At 37.6% G+C, this 21,155-nt stretch overlaps 1 protein-coding gene across 2 annotated transcripts in view; it reads right to left on the reverse strand.

Moving 5' to 3' along the window:
- Window positions 1-1,796: 1,796 nt before the first annotated feature.
- Window positions 1,797-21,155, reverse strand: part of EPRS1 (glutamyl-prolyl-tRNA synthetase 1) — a 66,522-nt gene continuing 47,163 nt past the window's right edge. For both annotated transcript variants that reach the window (XM_036096194.2, XM_078078374.1), the window contains 13 exons: window positions 19,987-20,249; window positions 17,864-17,915; window positions 17,191-17,400; window positions 16,724-16,796; window positions 15,219-15,298; window positions 14,887-14,988; window positions 13,986-14,141; window positions 13,317-13,514; window positions 12,757-12,930; window positions 9,080-9,240; window positions 6,760-6,838; window positions 2,248-2,312; window positions 1,797-2,157 (listed from right to left, as the gene is read on the reverse strand). In XM_036096194.2, the coding sequence (XP_035952087.2) occupies window positions 2,007-2,157; window positions 2,248-2,312; window positions 6,760-6,838; window positions 9,080-9,240; window positions 12,757-12,930; window positions 13,317-13,514; window positions 13,986-14,141; window positions 14,887-14,988; window positions 15,219-15,298; window positions 16,724-16,796; window positions 17,191-17,400; window positions 17,864-17,915; window positions 19,987-20,249 (1,764 nt within the window). In that variant the 3' untranslated portion in view covers window positions 1,797-2,006. The remainder of the gene's footprint in view (window positions 2,158-2,247; window positions 2,313-6,759; window positions 6,839-9,079; window positions 9,241-12,756; window positions 12,931-13,316; window positions 13,515-13,985; window positions 14,142-14,886; window positions 14,989-15,218; window positions 15,299-16,723; window positions 16,797-17,190; window positions 17,401-17,863; window positions 17,916-19,986; window positions 20,250-21,155) is intronic.

Raw genomic sequence — 21,155 nt, forward strand, 5'->3', positions numbered from 1 at the left:
CTTCTCTCCATTTTACAACTGAATAGGCACTTTACACAGCTACTAAGGGTAGAAAGACAAGATAAAGCATTCTGAACTGCCACAGTTCAATAAGAAATTGGGTACAGAAATGTGGCTCATGTATTTATCTCTTTAAATTAGGTATATGAATATATATACTCAAAACGTCAGTCTTGATGGCATGTTGTATTTAATCTGCTTTGACAATTTCCTACCAATTTAACAGTTTTGCTATGTTCTCACACACAGCATATACTTTCATGGTTTTGCATATGCTATTCCCTCTGCCTGGAATGTCCTTCCTTTTCTATTTATTAAAATTCCACTTATCCTTCAAAGCATGACTCAAAATTCAAGTCCTTTTTGAAGCTTTGTCCCTTATTGGTATGTATTTATCACTACCAAGTGGGAAAGCATGTTAGGACACAGCCCCAAATACAGAGATTTAGCCAGTAGACTAGATATGAGTAAAGGGCATTCCAGGCAAAGGGACAGAGATGGGAAATGGCTCATGGGAAATTTTGTAAGAAACCTCAAATGGTTAGGGTGCAAAGGACTTTGCTGGATTGGTTGAAGAGGAGACTGGACAGGTAGGCTGAGCCAGACTAGGCTAAAGTGTTCACATTTTCCCCTGCTAGCGATGGTGAGCCATGAAAAGATTTTATGGGGAAGATGAACATCTTAATACATTGTACATTAAGGAAAAAACCCCTATGGAAATGTGGGGACTGCCTGAGGTGAAACTCTGGAGGCCATGACAGTCAGAGGCAGTCAAAGCATCTGTGAAAGGGAAACCCGGGACACGTCAGCATAAGGGCAGGATGTCGGGATGTCGTGCTGGGAAATGAAGACAACAGACCGTGCGCTGGAGGGCTGACTAGCATGGCTCTCGGGTTCTGGTTTACGTTACCGGTAGATTTAGCTCATGCTAATCCTTCAGGCAGGAAATACTGTAGGAAGAACAGGTCTGGGAGTGGGCAGTGAAGTGGGGGCTTGGGGACAGAGGACCTGAAACTCTGACGGAAAGCTCGAGAGACCTGAGTATGCAGCTGGAATGGAGGTCTAGAGGTGAAAATATTCGTGTTCTCTGAAACCAGGGGATCAGACGAGGAGAGCACCAAGTACGGAAGGAAGCGTGGCCTAGGGATGTTTAGGGAGCAGGCTGAGGAAGAACACCGGTGAAAGACCTGTTACTAAGAGAAAGAACCAGAGAGTGGGAGGGCAAGTCATAGGAGTAATTTTAGTGAAGAGAGAAATGTTCTATAGCAGCAGAAATGAGCAGAGTGGTACGGTAAGACAAGACACTGAGAAGTTAGCTTTGGTCAGAAGGCAGGAGTATCTGAGGGAAATGGCGGTAGTGTGGGGGCACAGGTGGGACGGGGGCAGAAAAATGAAAAAAAGAAAAGAAGTGGAAGTGAGGGGTGGTTGCTCGCTCCTTCAGAAATCATGACTTTTTTTTTTTTTGAAGACCCCACAGTAACTAGTAGTAATGAGAGGGAGAGAGAAGCTCAAGGGAAAGTTGGGGCTTGTTTTGGTTTTTTGTCTATTTGTGGCTTTGTTTTGTTTTTTTAAACAGAAAGATTTAGGACAATTTTAGATTTGGCAGAGGGAGTTAAGGAAGGGAAGTACCTCAACATACAGGAAACGGGATAATTGCTCGTTCGCGGTCTGAACTGTGAGGGACGCTCAGACCAAGAGCAGTTACCTAAGGGTCCAGTTCTCTCCAGCTCTCTGTAAGAATGGCCCGTAGCACATGCTTCAGGTATCTCAGAAACAAATGAATACATAAGACAGTATCAGTTCATGGTGTTTATTACTGGGGCTGTTTACAGAAAAGTCTTCTTACCCACTGTTAATTTAGACATAAGAATAAGGTGTTTGTGCCTCATGTAACCTATTAGAACTTTTATTTTAAAAAATCATAAAACTGTCTATATCTGGGAAGATATTAATATCAATTTTTTAAAAAGTGGGGAGGGTTGGAGATAGCAGTTTTGTTTTATCCCTTAGTAACTGCGGCCAAACAAGGTATAGTACTTGGCGGCGTTCCTGCCGCAGACGCATCTGGCTCCGGGCTGCAGCTCACAGAGGGGTTTGAAGGGGACGCAAAGGCTTTTAGCTCCCATGGATGGAGCACCGGGCTCAAGATCTTGATCCCTGCAGTTAAAAACAAGGAAGAATTCCATTTACTTATGCTGTATATTCCCATTCTTTATTACTGTCACAAGTTCTGTTAACCGTATTTACCTAGCAGTGGTCTTTTTGATCCAGTCTTCGCAGTCAATTTCCCCACAGAATGGAATCTGAGCAATCTAACAGAAAAGGAAAAACAGTATTTATAACTCCTGTTCTGTCAAAGGAACACCTGAATGGCCTATTAAACTGACAAGCAAAAAGGACAGGTCTCCCAGCCTTTTTCAGGCCCTGGTACCTTTGCAAATCTGCAAGGAACACTGTTCAGAAGTGCCAGAGATGAGAAAATGTTTTTCCCCTCGATCCGAAACCCACATACATAAAACATCTTTGTAGTACACGTCAATGTCCAAATAAACTAGCTACGACACAGTGCCAGTCGAGAAAGGAAGGACGAGTAGCCCTGAGTCCAGACTCCAGCCGTACCTCCCTCATTTCAGATCCGACTACCACCTGCTCTGCCCAGGTAAACGGTTATGAGAAGGACAGAGGAGATGACAAATAGTAAGCTGATTTTTACACTGTTGTTAACAATAACCATTAACAATCAGGTCAACCTCACTTTATGCCACACTGTTATAGATAAGTGAATCGTTTTAAAGTCCACAAGGTATTTGAAAGTAAAAAATCATTTTGTATTAGAAAAAACAACTTCTCAAATTTTCTTTCATAGACCATATACAATAATGGGCAAAATCAAGATAGCTGGGATTTTACCCTAATTTTGAAATTCACTGCCTGTTTTGAAAATCCCTAGCTCTGAGTTTTCTTTTGTAAAATGTGTGTTGGACTAGACAAGAATTAATATTTCTTTCAGTCGTAAATCCTAAACTTTCATATCATGTCTACTTCAAAATGAGGTTTCTATGCAATAACAATTATGTAACAGTCCTACCGAAAATTCCTGGAGATCAAGGTTAGCAATGGGGAGATCAAAGGTGTGGACAATCCCTCCCACGCATTAGAAATGCTAGTTTAAGAACAGCTAAGAAGCTATCCAGCTTCCTCATCAATTTCTGATCAACCACTTCCAGCCACACATTCCATACTCCAACTGAGAGCTCCTGCAAACCCTAAGGCACTCAGAATTTGGTTAAATATACTTCAAAAGGCTTCTTTAGGAAGTAAAGTACAAGTACATTGACATCAGGAAATTACAAAAAGAACAAGTAATTGATCAGGTGAACATTCTTCCAAGGTGAGGAAGTGTTAGTTATCTGTCTCTTATGTTCATTCAGTAAAATGTGTTAGCCAAATTCCCAACACTGATCAACTGTTATTTTGATAATCTGCCTTAAGACAATAAAGAAGTGATAAACTACTAGGAAAATCCTGGAGGGTGGGAGTGAGTGGATGAGAGAAGGTGGAAGGGATGGTAGTAATAAGTATCTTGAAAAATTTTAATAGAAATGTGCAAGAAAACTGAAGCAAAAATAAACTTAAAGATACAAGAGCCAAAATAACCCAAAGTTACCCCCCTGTATTGAAACTTGGTAAATCATTAGCCTTTATACAAACAGAAAGCATGGAAAGAATGTACATTCATAAAAGTATTATTTAAAATTCATTATAAAAGACAGAATGGGAGGAAAACTTTAACCACGGTCACTGTGAAATGATAAAAATATTAAGACTTAATTACAAAGAATGTCTTCGGGTAATAAATTTAAATTTGGTTTCTTAGAAATTTTTACTTTTATTTTTAACCCACACACAGCTATATTTTTATAACTTTAACAAATTTTACAGTAAATGGCCTTATTTTCTTTTTCCCTAAGAAAAAAATTACTGAGCCTTGAGAAAGTATTTCTAAAATAATAATTTTTATTTTTTTTTAATTTTTTTAAAGATTTTTATTTGAGAGAGACAGAGCACGAGCAGGGGCAGGGGCAGAGGGACAAGCAGATTGCCCGCTGAGCAGGGAGCCTGATGTGGGGCTCGATCCCAGGATCCTGAGATCATGACCTGAGCCAAAGGCAGATAGATGCTTAACTGATTGAGCCACCCAGGCGTCCCTAAAATAATAAATTTTTGAAACTTAAAATAATGATATAGCATGAAAAAATTCAACTGAAGTTATTTAGATTCATAAATGACAATTTTGTAAAAACCCATGTTTTAATTCTTTGTAGCTTCAAAGTAAAGTGTAGGTGATAAGATCTGGAATTCCTATTTATGCATGTAATTCATTACTATGAAAGGATAACACACAGTTTTAGGCTGTTTATTCAACCACAGAAAGATCTTTAACTTTTATTTTTTATTATCTCTATATCTATGCTACAAAAAGATACAATTTTTTGCAATATATAGTATCTTGAAATCTGTAGCAGAAAATGTTAATGATGAGAAATATCAATAATCATAGTGTCAACAGGTTAGTAATATATGTCAATGGTAAAAAAAAATTATATATAAATAACATTTATTTTTCATTTAATTAAGATCATCCCCTTGGAAAAATTTACTCAAGTTTTGTGAATCAGATGGTTTTTTTTTTCATTTTACCAACAAAGAACAGTAGAAAATCAAACTTTCACCTACATTAAAGTTCCAAAGATCCCTTTCTCCTTCTCCCCACCTAGTAAATACAGTTTTATTTACAACAGCCTCAAAGGTTGCTTGATGCTCAGTCAACTCATCGAAGCTGCGCAACATGGGGTGAGATGGGGGTGGAACTGACTCCCGAATACAAAAAACAAAGTCTCCTCTAATCTCCCATGTGCCCCTTGGACATACAGCTAATATACTACTTGGTGCTTTAGAACAGATGTTGAAATCTCTGACCTAATATCAGAATAAAAGATACGACTCTAGGACCTGCTGAGATTCATTTCTTTGAAAGCAACAGATTAACTGATAGTTACTCTATTGATTTATTAACTCTTATGTAAATATCTTTACCAGACTGTACTGCAACAGTGACTACTATAATACTTCTATAATAAATGAAATTTTAAAATTCAGTAATAGAACAAAAATAAAATAATCATAGATAAATTACAGTGAAAGAAAAAAAATCACCGCATCGGATAGATGGCTATCCATTTCTCTAGACTTCTATTGGAAGTACGTAGTCTGAGTCAAGTGACAAATTATGGAAACCAGAAAGATGGAAGATCACAAAGGTAATAAACCAAGAATAGAAAGCTAAATACTGAAGAATTATGGATCTGAAGGGGATTTTAAGATTATCTACCTTATACTCATTTTACAGATTAGTAAACTGAAAGCCAAAGAGATTAACACTGTCCCAGCTCATGCAATAAGAGACATATTAAGAGGTTATGACCCTAACCAATTAAAATTTTGCCTTATACTGTCAGCATGAATTAAAAACAAACAGGGGTGCCTGTAGGCTCAGTCAGTGTGGAGCATGCAACTCTTGATCTTGGGGTTGAGTTTGAGCCCCATGCTGGGTGTAGAGATTACTTAAAAATAAAATCTTAAAATTAAAACAAGCAAACAAAAAGATACAGAGGAAAGTGCATTAAAATGAGTCAGGAGAGAGATCTAAATTCTAGGACCAAGTTTGCCTCTGTAGAGGTCAGGGTAATTCATTTAGACTCTGGCCCGTGGTTTCCTCATTTATAACCTGAGAAGACAGGATTGGTTGTATAACCAAGCATGAATACTAGAATACTGAAGTTCGTAAGTGATTCATTCCAGTAATTAGTAATTTTGCAAATCAGGACCTCTTCACTATGAAAATTAAAAGTTTCAGCTAGGAACATCTGCATACTCAGAACACATAAAACTGATAAAATCTTAAAGAACCACTAAAGTACCTAATTAGAAAGACCTGGGTCTTTTATTTATTTATTAAGATTTTTATTTATTTATTTGACAGAGAGAGACAGCGAGAGAGGGAACACAAGCAGGGGGATTGGGAGAGGGAGAAGCAGGCTTCCTGCTGAGCGGGGAGCCTGATGTGGGGCTCAATGCGGGGCTCGACCCCAGGACCCTGGGATCATGACCTGAGCCGAAGGCAGACGCTTAACGACTGAGCCACCCAGGCGCCCATACCTGGGTCTTTTAAAGGAGCCTGAAGTACCACTCATTCTGAAAAACAGGCTTAAACATGAGCAGTACTTTCCCCCTTATTATTCAGAAAAGTTCAATCAATTAAGATCAGGGAAAAACACACACACACACGGTCAGAGAACTGAAATTTCTGACATGGACCTTTTAACCTTATTTTAGGAATATGTACATTACATTACAACAATGCTTACTTCAAGAACCTAATTCAAGCTGAACAACAAAATGAAAAATTTCAGTAATTAAAACATTAGGGGTCGTACAGAATGAATGTTGTTTAGCCAGCATTTCAAGCATGAGAAAAAGCTTTTACATAATCAGTTCACAGTGTTATCCAAAAATGATATAATGCTGTAATGCTTTAGGAAAGCCAAAGGAAAAGAGAGGACAGAATGTGGAGTAATATATAATCCTAGCATGTGACTGGCCCTGAAAAAGGGATTAATATCATGCATGAATTCAGTGAGTCTTAAAATACCATAGCTGAAATATTTTTATATTCAAAACTTTTCAGAAGTCTCTTACCTTCCCAGAATCTAGCATCTTCTGAAAGTCTTCCATTGTATTAGCCACAACCATATGAGTCTTAAGGTCTTCAGAAGCCCTATCAAAATATAATTGCAAAAGAATACATATTTTTTCTTACCAATACAACCAAGTTTTTTTAAAAAAAAATAAGCATAATTTAACAAAAGAGGAATAACCTGGAAGTGAGAACATCTCAATTTGAATCTCAACTTTGTTGCTAGCAGTAAATCTCAGTTAACTCATCACTGCATTACTATTAACACTAGATGAAAGGAGAATTTGCCAAGCACACAACAGGCAATAATTACTTTTGTTATTGCCATTAAATCTTTCCTGACCAACATTCTATCCCTGGCTATACCACTTACCATCTATGAGAGTCTGCGTTATTTTTAAAACCTCTTTGGTCTTAGTTTTCCTTTCTACAAAATTGGAAAAAAACTCAAGTAAGTCTAACTATCGTACGGGATTGTGAGAATCAAACACAAAGGCATGAAAATGTTTTAAAAAAGGAAAAACCATAAATACACATTATTCGAGCTATTTTCATATACTATATAATTACTTTGTAAGAACTTCAGGTTTTAGAAATGGAAATAAGTATTATTCTCTTTTACATTCAGTCACACATTACATGAGGATGATTCGTGGGTGGTGACCAAAAAAGAGAAGGCATATTTTTATTTCCTGAATCTCAGGACTAAGACCATGTGAATTCTATGCCAGTAACTGCTAGCTCTCCACCAAATCCCCTCCTTCTGACTTTTTTTTTAAGATTTTATTTATTTATTTGACAGAGACCGAGACAACGAGAGAGAGGGAACACAAGCAGGGGGAGTGGAAGAGGGAGAAGCAGGCTTCCCACGGAGCAGGGAGCCCAATGCGGGGCTTGATCCCAGGACCCCGGGATCATGACCTGAGCTGAAGGCAGACGCTTAACGACTGAGCCACCCAGGCGCCCCCTTCTGACTTTTCCATAGTAGGACAGACCCATTTGAATAAGTTATAGCCAATGAGATCCAGAAAAAATATATAAGGCTTAAGCCGTAGGGTGGGGCAAAAATGCACCTTTATGAAACCTACATTAACAAATTTGCTGAATAAAAATGTCAAAGATAAAACTGCTTTTTAGCCATGAAAGCAGTGGCTTTCCAATCAGGAGTATGCATCTGAATCACACACAGAACATTTTTACGCTACAGATAACCAGAACCGATCTTAAGACCAATGATCAGAAACTCCAGGTGTGAGGCTCAGGTATGTTTCTGTTCCCAAACCTCCCAGGTGACTCTGAAGAGAAACCCCTAGAAAAGAACCAGTGTACTAAAAGCACGAAATGGAAGCAGTAAGGACAGGCAGCTTTCTAATCTTTTACCTCTTGACAATATGACCTGTTCTCAGTTCAGATGGACTTCAAATGCACTATTCATTAGTAGGCTAAGTAAATCCTTAAAGTCAAGTGACTCATTATCATTCTCATTTTAGGGCAAGCAAGCCAAAAGAAGTGAAATCACTTGCCCAAAAACACGTAAGCACCAATGCCAAGGCTAAAATTAGTTCATTCCTTAAATGCATGATTTATTGAGGCCTAATATGAGTTAGGCACAAGGTATTAGAAGACATGAATAAATAAGATGCAGGCACTACCTTCCCCCAAACTAAGCCCCTATCCCAAGTGGCAGTGGGCCTTCCTCTGTCTCAGGTGGGTAGGAAAGAAAATAAAGTGCCACATATATGCACCGATCTTCTAGTGCCTCTGCTCTGAGATCTCTGATTCTAGAAGAACCCTCTCCACAGGCCAGTGCAGCCCTGAAGCTTCCTTTCACCCCAGACCTCCAATCCCAGTCAAAAGGTTCTTTGCCTTGGCTACACGTCATAATCACATGGGGAGCTTTTAATACTACAGCTGCCACATTCACTCTAGACCAGCTAAATTAACATCTCTGGGGAGGGGGTCTAGGCACTGCTATTTTTTTTAAAGCGTCCTAGGTGCTACTAACGTGTATCCAGCAGGTGAGAATCAATGCCTTAATCCCTCAAATTTACATGTTATAAAAGCCTGGATTTAAAGTCAAACTGAATTAGTCCATGGGACAGACAGGCCAGCACAGCAAACCTAGTAGGAGGCAGAAAAACCCTTGGAAAAATCATCATGATACAGGTCAAAAACACAAAAAGAGAGAGACAAATTAAGAACTATGGGAGCGCAGAGGGAAAGATGACTTCCAGCTGGGGTACTCAAAAAACTCCTCAGTACAGCTCTCAAAACTGAATAGGGTTTCAAGATCAGAGGCAAAAGCAATCCTAAGGAACTAACCTTGTAAAAAGGTTCACATGGATGTCTTCCAAAAGAGCATGAAGTTTAGTCTCAGCCTCATTATCAGCAACTGTCAGCTTTTCTCCAGTATCTCGTCTGACAGCTACAAACTGGCAGCTCTTCATATCACGTGGCCCAACTTCAAGTCTGATGGGAACTCCCTAGAAAACAAAGAAGGCAGTTAAAATGATGCATGCCTGTCTCCACTTGAAGATACAGAATATTTCATGGCTTTATCCACTACAAATCATAAAAACCCAAAAAATCAAAGGCATAAGCAAACAATAAAAACAGCAGGCAATATTCCTGAGATACTATAGAAATCTATTCCAATAAGAACGTATAAACCTAAGAAAAAAATGTACTGCCCAAGCAGTTTTGAGCTAAGAGTTGTGTTTAATGGAGAAACATGAAGGCAGTGCTATCTAGATCAATATTCCTACCTCTCCTCCCATAAGACATGCACAGAAAGTTGCATTTGTAGGGGCACACGAGGTGGTAAACAGAGAGGGCTTCTTGAAATTAAGGCCGCCCCAATTCACTCATCAGTACACCTTGGCACATCTGTGACTCATTCTCGGCACAACAGTGTGGTTAAGTCTTAGCTCTGGATACTCTAGCGTGCAGAGTGAAGGGCTTGTTAAAGCACAGATTGTTGGGCTCTACCCCCTGAATCTCTTATTACAGTAGGTCCAGGAATGGGGCCTAAAGATTCATATTTCTAACAAGTTCTCAAGTGATGCTGGGACTGCACTCTGGGAACCACTCCCCTATTCTGTTTGGATTTTACAAGGGAGCTTAAGGACTATATCCAAATTTAAGCCTGTGAATGTTCAACCCTTATGGATGCTCCAGGAGGGGAATTAAGGCCCAGAGAGACCTTATTTTTAGGATCTAGAACCTTACCTAACAGTAGATTTTTTTAAACTTTTGTTTTTTTGAGCAAATGATCCTCTAAAACTAATTTGGGGTTTTCAAATTTAAGTTAGGAGCCTCTACAATATACAGTTTAGCTGATGGCAGTCCCCCAAATAAAAATCAAAGGAAAATTTTTAACTGTTATTCTAAAAAAAGATTTATCTTTAGAGAAGACTTATCTTCTAAAATAATGAATACCAGAGAACAAATTACTGTACACTAAATATTACATCATTATTTTGTTTTCCTTTATTCACCTAATGTATGCATGTGTAACAGTGTTAATGCAATGAGATTTACAAAAGGACTAAGAAGAAACAGATCCTGTCCTCAAGGAGCTTCACGTTTTGCCAGGTAAATACAAATAATCAGTACAGAAAATCAGAAGTGGGAGACTATCCTCACAGCTGGAAGAGAGAGAAGGAAAGTTACTAGAGAAGGCAAAAATTAATGAGTAATTTCATCAAAACTGAAGAACATTCTATAAAATAACTGACCTATACCTACAAAAATGCCCGTGTCATGAACAACAAAGAAAGGCTAAGAAACTACTCCTGAGTAAAGGAAAACTAAAATGACATGACAACTAACAGCAACAGGACTGGGTCCTGTACTGGGCGAGGAGAGCTATGGCAGCTCAGAGCAGGGCATCAAAGCCTGAGTCGGGCGAGAGGGCATCTTGGTGTGAGAATAACCTGGCACAGAGTGACAGAGCCCATGTGGGATAAGGAGGGCACTCACACAGGGGAGTGGGTGGCAATGGCCGGAAAGATCATCTGAGGCCAGATCACAGAGGGGGCATATATTCTGTTGCTCATTTTTTTCTAAGTAAAAAGTTATGAATTTACTCATAAAGGATTTTTTGTTTGCTTATTTTTCTTTTCAGTAGCAATTCTCTTTAGTCATCCAACACAGTAAAAAGAAAAGTAGTTAATTCACTCATATTATTTTCCCCTTTCTACTTTCACAATTCAGGAAGAGGTATAAAGAAGTTGTGGAGTCCCTGGGTTCTGGTCTGATAACGACACCATATACCCCAGTTACGAAACCGAGTCTCCCAATACGTACACATCCCACCCCACCCCCGAGCTGCCTCGTTGTACAAAGTTAAACTACCAAATGAATACGAATCTAGATCTTCTAAAATACTTTTTCTCAGGAATTCTTGGACTAAATGGAGATAAAATGGCATTAAGAAGTGCCATGAGTACTTTTCACTAGTGCCCCTCTCACTGTTCTTTAATCTTGGGCATCAAGTTTAGAATTTAGGTGTTCTGTTTTCTTTCCTGACAACTGTGGACAAGAAGTTGTAGCAGAGCCTACTCACACTCAGTACCTCCTTCACAGTATAGGCTCGTCAGGCTACTAAAAAGAAGAGTGACAAGGACAAAGTCAAGTCAGTCCTAGAGGGAGAAGTGAGATGGAAGAGATGACAGAAGGAGAAGTGAATATGGATGCCTTTTGCTCTCCTTTCACTCCAGCCAGTAGCAAAGAGTATGTTTCTCCTTTAACATCTGGAACCTCAGGCAAGGGCACATGGGCTCAGACAAGCTGCTGCTGGAATCACACAACTGCTATTTCTAAGTAAGCAAAAAACACTGCAATTAAAGGGAAATTATGTGAGGAAACACATCTTTAAAGTCTTCATTAAAGGTAGGAGAGTAAGTAAAGGAAAAAGTGTATTATACAGAAGGGAAACAAAATCATGAAAGATTTACCTTAGGGGCCAATTAAAAGAAACAGAGGTATAAATACCAGCAACTTTGGGAACCCTGTTATGTGTTCATACTGAATAATCCCAATTCTGTTGAGCTTCCATACTTGGAATCAGCTTGGAGCTGTAATATCACTACATCTTCTCATCTATTTCCTGTAATGTGAGTTTAGAAATTCTGCTAATCTAGTAAGATTTCCTTGGTAAAGCATATAAAAAAAAAATAAATTCCAGAAGTTTGAAAAATGGAATTAAAAATAAAGATCATCTACTAATGACAATGTGCAATAAATGAAATTTATATTAAAAACATTAAATCAGGGGGCGCCTGGGTGGCTTAGTCGTGAAGCGTCTGCCTTTGGCTCAGGTCATGATCCCGGGGTCCTGGGATCGAGCCCCACATCGGGCTCCCTGCTCGGCGGGAGGCCTGCTTCTCCCTCTCCCCCTCCCCCTGCTTGTGTTCCCTCTCTCGCTGTGTCTCTCGGTCAAATAAATAAATAAAATATTTTAAAAAACAAAAATATTAAATCAGAATTTAGCCTTTAATATACAAAATAAAAATCAACAAATGGGTGTGAAACAATGCGGTGTGGAAAATCAAATATGGTATTACTTTCTGATGTTTTCCTGATCAGCTGTTAACCATGACAGGTAGGTGGTAACCATGCACCAGTATTCTGATAGTCTTACTGTTTAAGTAGCTTACTTATTATGTGAATTCCTGGTATAAACATTTTGGTATAACAACCCTATGAGGATTATTAATCATATACAAGGTCTTCAAGATCATTTTAATTCTAACATAATAAAAATAAGCTTCCACAAAAAAGATTTTAAATTTAGCAAATATATAAACTTTATCACTATTACAAAGATCCGGACTGTGTGAAAATTAAGTGCAATTCAAGTGAAGAAGAAAAAAATTCACAACTATCCAAATAGAGAAAAGTAATCAGAAAGCCTTACATTTTATAGAAGCATATGTTAAGAAAATCTAAATCCAAATTGGGAGTATGGAAGTAAAAGATGCAACTGAAGAATTTACCTTGAGCTCCCAGTGATTGAATTTCCAACCTGGAGAATAGTTCTCTCTCAAATCAACTCTAACTCGAATATTAACACTGAGTAACCGCCTTCGATAATCATTGCATTTTGCAATCAGAGCCTCTCTGTCTTCTTCAGAAAGCGCATTGGTAATGCCACAAGGAATAACCATCACCTAGAACCAGCACAATAGCACAAATTTATACAAGGAAACAGCATACAAAGTAATGTGGTCATGTTGCTGCATGATACCCAGGAATCAAAACCTACTGGGGACTATAAATTTTAACACAGATCAACTTGTGTGATTTCTAATCTCTATGGTATGTCTACCAACCAGCTGCACATTACTTGTCTAGGCTAAATGCATTTTCATTTGACCTACTATATCTCATTAAACTTATTATGAATCATTTCAAAAAATGATTTCTAAAAAAGTTTTGTATAAAAGCAGCTAAAAATTAAAAGACCAAAAAACAGAAATGATACACACAGTTACACAATACTAAGGTCCAGACTGTATTTTATAGAAAGACTCATGAACAGAAATAGTTTCCTTACCTGAACAGAAGCTACACGGGGTGGTAATACTAAGCCCATGTTGTCTCCATGAACCATGGTCATAACACCAATAGTTCGAGTTGTCAGACCCCAGGAGTTTTGATAGGCAAATTGCTTCTCTCCTGGCGTCTTGGGATCTTCAAAAATAATTTCAAACATTTTGGAAAAATTCTGCCCTAAATGATGTGATGTTGCTCCCTAAAACAGAGAAATAGAAGCGTTAATTTTAATAACTAATTATGTCTTTGAAAATGATTTCTGTAAGATCATACACCTTAAAATGACACCAAACATGTTCCTTGATTTTCTTTTTATATTAAGTTTTTAAAGCATAAATGATACCACAAAAAGACTAGGGTTAGTCAAAAAAAATAGTACAGAAATGCACTGCTGTGCGCAGTCGCTTTCATAGGAATAACTTCAACTACAAAGGTTAAAAAACAATCCATGCTTTGGTAATTCAGGATACAAGCCTTCACTTAACTGACCTTAGAGATTTGGAAAAATGGGATAGATAAGCGTGAAATTATAACATGGTCTAGAAGGCACATGAAATATACTTATTTTTTTTGGAAAGAGTCTACTTCTCTGGTGACAGAAGTCTACTGGATGTGCCCACAGGCTGTGCTTACAGTCACCTATGAACCCTATGCAGCACTTTGCTGGTACCTGGATGGCTCTTCCACTAGCGGATATAAACACTTCTAAGGTAGTTGTATAATCTCCTCCTGCAAATTTCTCCTTTTCAGTCTTTCTGCCTTTTACAACAGGAATTGCCAGGAGTTCTTCGTATACCTGAGCATATAAGTCAAGTATCTGCAAGACCTGTAACAACATTTTAAATATGAAAGTTCAAATTTATGGTGTATTTATTTCTTATAGACCTATAAAACTATACTATTTAAAACTAACTGTGGTGGCAAAAGTACATCAATGAAAACCTTTTCTTACGGAAAGGTTAAAGCAGCCAGTGTGTATTTATTAAGGAAGACATTCAACAAAGTAGTGGAAAAGAAGTTGAGTAACTTTTTAAAATGTTCATAAATTTAGAATATAAGAAAAAAATGTTTTTGAAAAATATAAATATATATATGTGTGTGTGTGTGTGTGTATATATATATATATATATATATATATATATATATATATATATATCTAGTAACCAGGGTGAAAATCTGAAGAATAATTAATTTCACCCTGGGATTATAATTTCCATACATAATTTCCTCCATACATGGAAGTGCAAAAATATTTTCATCTGAAAATTTAAAACAGCACATTTTCTAATAAAATTTCATTAAAGCAGTTTCTTAAGTCTGTGTATATCTGTATTAACTTTTTTATTTTTCTTTTAACAGGTGGTGCATAAATTTTGAGTAACAAAATAATTATATCAGGAAATTATCTTTTAAAGTTATTTTGAGATCAGATTAAATTTCAACTCAGAGTTATTTATTAAATGATTATTATCTAAGTAGATAACACTGCATTACTTATAGTTGGTGGGGGGAAAAGCACAGCCTGGAGAAAGAAATGGAACATAATTAATATGGAAGATGACTTTTTATACCTCTTCTGCTGCTTCTTCAAAGGTAGCAAATGCACTGTGCCCTTCCTGCCAAAGGAATTCACGAGTGCGTAGGAAAGGCTGAGGATGTTTGAATTCCCAACGCTGGAAGAGGCAAGAACACAATTTGATCATTATGGAGAGCTTTTCCATTTTTATTAACAACTTAATGTGGCAAGTAACCAGAAATCATAATTGTAATCCATAACTGTGATAAAAAATGCATGCCATTCTCCCAATCCTTTGAATATAAAAATAAGGAAAAAAAATGTGCTTTAAAAAAAAAACTGAATATAAAGAATAATGAAAGAACATAAGAAAGAGTATGTACCTACCACCACATTACACCACTGATTGAGTCGGATGGGCAGATCTCTGTGTGACTGCACCCATTTTGCATATGCAGGATACATTACTGAAAAGATACAGGAAAATACAGGTGGTTAGTCACTGAAGGTTTTATTTCTCTTTGAAGGCTAGTAAGAGTTACACCAGTAACACAGTGAATACAAATTAAAATGCTGTGTTTGTGTAAATGCCTTTCCAATGTTTGTAACGGTAAGTGAATGGTATTACTACATTATTTCTTTTTTTTTTTTCAAGACTTTATTTATTTATTTGACAGAGAGAGAGAACCAAGAGCAGGAACACAAGCAGGCAGAGTGGGAGAGAGAGAAGCAGGCTTCCTGCCGAGCAAGGAGCCTGATGCAGGGCTCGATCCCAGGAGCCTGGGATCATGACCTGAGCCCAAGGCAGACGTTTAACGACTGGGCCACCCAGGCGCCCCCTACATTATTTCATAAAGCGGGTTAGTCAAGGAAATAAATTTACCTAAACCTGACCTTATTTTGTATTTTTCACATTGAAATTTACACTTCACATTTAATTTGACTGCTTTTCAGCTGTTTTATTTTCAAAAACACTAAGTGAAGCTCTTACAGCATCTACCACGCATGCTCTCTGTGAAGTTCTTTGCGCTTATGATGCTGGTCACTTCCCAAGTTCAATCCACAAAGTCAATTATCATAATCTTAGTATCAAAGATGTGGAATCTGAGCATAGAGAAGTTAAACAACTTGCTGAATCCAGCACAGTTATCTATTAGAACTAGAATTCAGATTAGATCTATCCAATGCATCTATGCAGAGTATGAAAGCTCTTGCCACGAACTGTTAATTTAAGTGAAAGTGTCTGTCTTATCACAGCCTACTCATGACTATCTAGAATTACTAAAAACTCTGCCAACCAGAAAACAGCTGGTGTCATAATTTCAATAATGCATCCTTATAATATTATACAAGAGTATCACCAGAAGTATGAAGTAAAGGGCAAATAATCCTTCATTCTAAAGATGGATAATCACTTTGGAAAACACTGACAAGCCCAAAAACCTTTCAGAGACCTTTTTTATTACCTGCAAAATGGAGATTACAACTGCTCCCTCCACCTTTCTCACTCACTATTGTAAGAATACAATATATAAATGAAATCACTTAGTAACCTATAAAAACCCTATACAAATATAAATGTCATATTAAAATGACTAACAAAATTTTTAAGAAAATATGGCATAAAACATCAGTGTTGGCAGACTTATAAAGTGTTTTTTCAAAAAAACAACAACATACTTTATTCTAATGATAAAGAGCTCTGCAATGTTTACCGCACTGAGAATAAAATTCTATGCAACTTCAGTATATATTCATTTTTATCAACATTCGTTAAACTGTGTACTGTCAAGGAGGATCATAAATATCACAAAATCAACACTGAGGTGACTCTAGAAGCCATCTCTAGTGTTCCCATGAACGCTCTCCTACACCCCAAGGCCCATCCTCACCTGTTTCACTAGTGGGACGAACGGCAATTGGTTCTGCCAACTCTGTTTTGCCAGATCTTGTAACCCAAGCAACCTAGTAAGATAAAATAATTTTCCATACATTTTTTAAACAGCATTTCAGAGAAATAGCACCAATACAGGCAAATCTCTACTTCAATTTTTGCTACAGAAATTAAGGCAAGTTAAAATAATTGCTGCTATTCCTGGTAAGAAAAGTAGATACTTACTGTCCTTAAAAATATTTACAAAAAGAGCCAGTTAGTTAATGTAACAAACAGAATCATAACTTGCCCCTGAAGGTAGAAATACATACGTATCTTTTGTAATGGCTTTATATTTCTCTAAATTGAAATCTTAAAAAAAAAAAAAGTAATTGCCATTTAAATTACTGTTCAAGTGTGAACTGAAAATATACTTTTAAGTTTATGAGAGATAACTGCAAAAATAAATAAAGCAAGCTAACTTACCTCAGGAGCAAAGTCAGCAATATGAGTCTTCTCTTTCTCTAATGCACCTTGAGACACAAACATGGGGAAATAGCAGTTTTCAACACCAAGTTTCTTGATCTCAGCATCAAAAAAGTCCTTGATGGATTCCCAAATGGAATACGCCCAGGGACGAAGAATATAGCAGCCACTTACATCATAGTATTCAATCAGTTCTGACTTTGTGATGACCTTTTTAAAAGAAAAATAGTCTTTGAAGCCTAAATTAAACCAAAATTATAATACAAGTGCCAAGTGAATGATAACCAAGCTTCAAATCTGGAGGCTTCCACTGTTGGTACATCCCCTTAATGTGCATGTAAAATGGGCTTTTCTATAGTGAGAAACACCAAGCCTAAACTCTTAAGACTTGAATGCCAATCTTACTTCTGCTGTTTACTATCTCTGTGACTTTGGATTATCTCTTTACCGCACCATTAAAAAAAAAAAAAATTGAGTACTGACTATCTCATAGGGCTACTTCTCAATTCATTGCTTTATGTGAACATGCTTTGAAAACTGTGACAGGTTAAATGGCTATATTACATATTATTGACAACATCATACATTACCGTGTGTCTGGACTTTTAGAATCTAAATACAAAGTAGTATTTGAGAAATTTAAAACATGAAAACAAACCGAATGCATACTCACTTGAGAATACCAATCTGCAAGGTTTTCTTCTTTTTTTGCCTCAAGACCCAACCTGCAGATAGGAAAAATAAAATATGAATCCTTTCATTCATCAACTGCTTTTAGGCTTAATGGAAACAAACTTCTGAAGTTCGAAACAGAATAGGTGTTTCTTCAATATGAGTTATTTCCGTATTTATCGCTCTTGAATATACATTCCCAAGATAATGTTTTTAACCTCTTAAAAGGTGGTAAGATACTGCCCACAAAGAACTAGGAAAGTCAAGCTAGCAAAAGCTATGATTTTAATGCAGACATCTTTTTTACAAAGTTTTTTTATAACGTAATGTATTTGTAATAAAGATAGAATTTATTCACATAGAATTCTCTCGCTAAAAAGAAGAATCTTTCGCCAAACTCAATCCAGAAAACATTATAATTAGCAAGACTGCTGTCCCACTGAGAGTAACACATAAAAAAGTAATGAAAACAGGGGCGCCTGGGTGGCTCAGTTGGTTAAGCGACTGCCTTCGGCTCAGGTCATGATCCTGGAGTCCCGGGATCGAGTCCCACATCGGGCTCCCTGCTCAGCGGGGGGTCTGCTTCTCCCTCTGACCCTCTTCCCTCTCGTGCTCTCTGTCTCTCATTCTCTCTCTCAAATAAATAAATAAAATCTTAAAAAAAAAAAAAAGTAATGAAAACAATGGCTGTGTATATATGTGTGCATACATAGGTAGATATAATCCTTACATAGTCTAAAATTTTTCTTTTAATTGCACTAAGTAAAAGCTGCAGAGACAAGTGCAAAATAAGTTAGATCTGCAACAAAAAACTATTCCAGACAATGATCCTTTTCTTGAAACCAATAGTTATTCAAGAACTGTGGTCTTACGATGCACATAGAAAAAAATCACCCATTAGTCCTGTTTTAGAGTTTACAAACAAGGATTTATTGGCTTAAAATATTAATGTATTTATAGCTGACTTCTCCACTGTTTCACTTTGACATGGCTCAACAAGATGCCTACGTGAAACCTGGCCTTTTCACAAACAAAGGTAAAAGGTGAGAAGTTCTGTTCTCTCTTCTATTATTCTGTGATCTATAAATCTGATCACTCAGTCAATACGCAAGAAAAACAACTGTTATATTCTCTTGTTTAAGGAGACATTGCGTGTATGATGTGAGAGTTAAGAGGCAGAATTTTAAAATCAGCTAAACAAATCTAAAACCTGGGGCACCTGGGTGGCTCAGTCGGTTAAGCGTCTGCCTTCAGCTCAGGTCATGATCCCAGGGTCCTGGGATCGAGCCCACATCAGGCTCCCTGCTCAGCTGGGAGCCTGCTTCTCCCTCTCCCACCCCCCCTTCTTGTGTTCCCTCTCTCACTGTGTCTCTCTCTGTCAAATAAATAAATAAAATCTTAAAAAAAAAAAAAATCTAAAACCAAAAGTTCTCACAAAAAAAAAAAAGATCTCACAATAGTAGTTGCTAATGACAGGTTTTTCTTTTTATTAAGCCACTGAAGGAAGCTAGCACAAAGTTCACTCTAATTTTGCCATGGGGATTATGGACAGGGCATCACATTATTCATACGAACTGGAACATACTAAAACATCATCTATTCCACTGTTTTGTCTTTTAAACAGCTTTGTTTTAGATTTATTCTAACCAAACCTGAAATCCTAGAACAAAGCTGTCATTTAGTCACCATTAAAGATTTTCATCTGAAAAATTTGGTTAAGGTGTAAGACAGTGAGTATTGTCAGGCTACCAACTGTGTTAAAAGGGAGGAAAATGGGAACATTATATGTATTTGTTTTCACTTGTGTAGCCAAATGAAGATCTCTCAGTGGTTACAGAAGAAACTTGCTGTGGTTACCAATTCATGATGGTGGTAGGAGAAACTGGGAAGATGGGATACAAGCATGGGAGTGAGACTTCAGCGAACTTTTTATATTCTGAGAGTCCTGAACCAAGCAAACGAATAGAAAATTAACAAAAGCTATCCCCTGGCACCATACCTCTAGCTTTCTCCAACTTCACATGATAGTCAAACTAACCAAAATCTGTTTTTAAAAAAAATAATTTCAGAGTTGAATTCCTTCACAACTGCTTCACTTGGAATGCAGCTTCCATGTTCTATTACCTGGTCTGTTTCTTAGGCCCTTGCCCTTCTCCCGCTCCACTGGATGACAGTCCACTTCCTTGGCTTTTAAAGGAGTCTTTCTTTTGGCCATCACTTTGCTTCTGAGGCTTATTCTGCTTCTCAGATTTGTTTTCTTTTTCTTTCTTTTTCTTATCTTTGTCCTCAGCCCCAGTGGCAGAGACAGGCTTATACTCTACTCCAGTCAGAGATTTGTACTGTGCTTTCAGCTGAAGGAGTTCTTGTACAGCTGTATCGACCTGATCCTTTAGTTTAACAAAAGAGGAAAAGAGAAGATAATATTTAATTCCAATCACCGTCTAAGCACTAATGACCAAAGCTTCCTAAGCAGATTTGAAAACATAAATGAAGGCAGAGGAGAATGCGTTAAGGGTGGAGAACATCAAATATACTAACAACTGAAAACAGAAACTATGACAAACAGGGACAGACTTGTACAAAAGAGGGACTGAAAAACAGTACTACAACTGCACTGTCTGAATGGGAGTCACCGGCCACGTGGCTATTTAAATTCAAGTAAATAAAATGAAAAACTCAGTTCCTCAGTCACAAGAGCCACATTTTAAGTCTTCAGTGGGACAGGTGGCTAGTGACTGGGGTGGGACAGAACTGCTACAGAACACTTCCACCGTCACAGGACTTCCACAAGGAAGCTCTAGTATGTAACATGTATTCCACCGCAAGTTAAGTTGGGAGCCATTACACTACATATGTTCAAAGCTTCATAATCACAAAGATGACAGCAACCAAATTTCTATATTACTGGTTAAACTTTAAAACCTGTAATGACGTACTGTTTTCCATTCACAAATCTGTACCCAAAAAATCCTACCCCTATGAAGAGAATATAATTAGCACAGACTACACCAGAGCTCAAAATAACACTTGCCATTTGAGACTGACTCAGCTCCAGGAGAATGAGTAGAACAAAGAGCATGGACCAACGGCCTACAATAAGCCAGGCACTGCTGGGGTCTAGGGCCCTATTCTCCGGGATCTCATGGACTAGAGAAGCTGACAACAGCTAAAATACAGAGTGTTTAAGTACAGTGTCAGAGAAAGGCAGCGTCTTATAAGAAATGTCCAGTCAAATATAGACGGGGAGAGAAGTTATCAGTGAAGGCTTGTCTAATCCCCAAGACAAAGGTTGA

Source organism: Halichoerus grypus, chromosome 7, assembly GCF_964656455.1.
Source record: "Halichoerus grypus chromosome 7, mHalGry1.hap1.1, whole genome shotgun sequence".
Classification (NCBI taxonomy): domain Eukaryota; kingdom Metazoa; phylum Chordata; class Mammalia; order Carnivora; family Phocidae; genus Halichoerus; species Halichoerus grypus.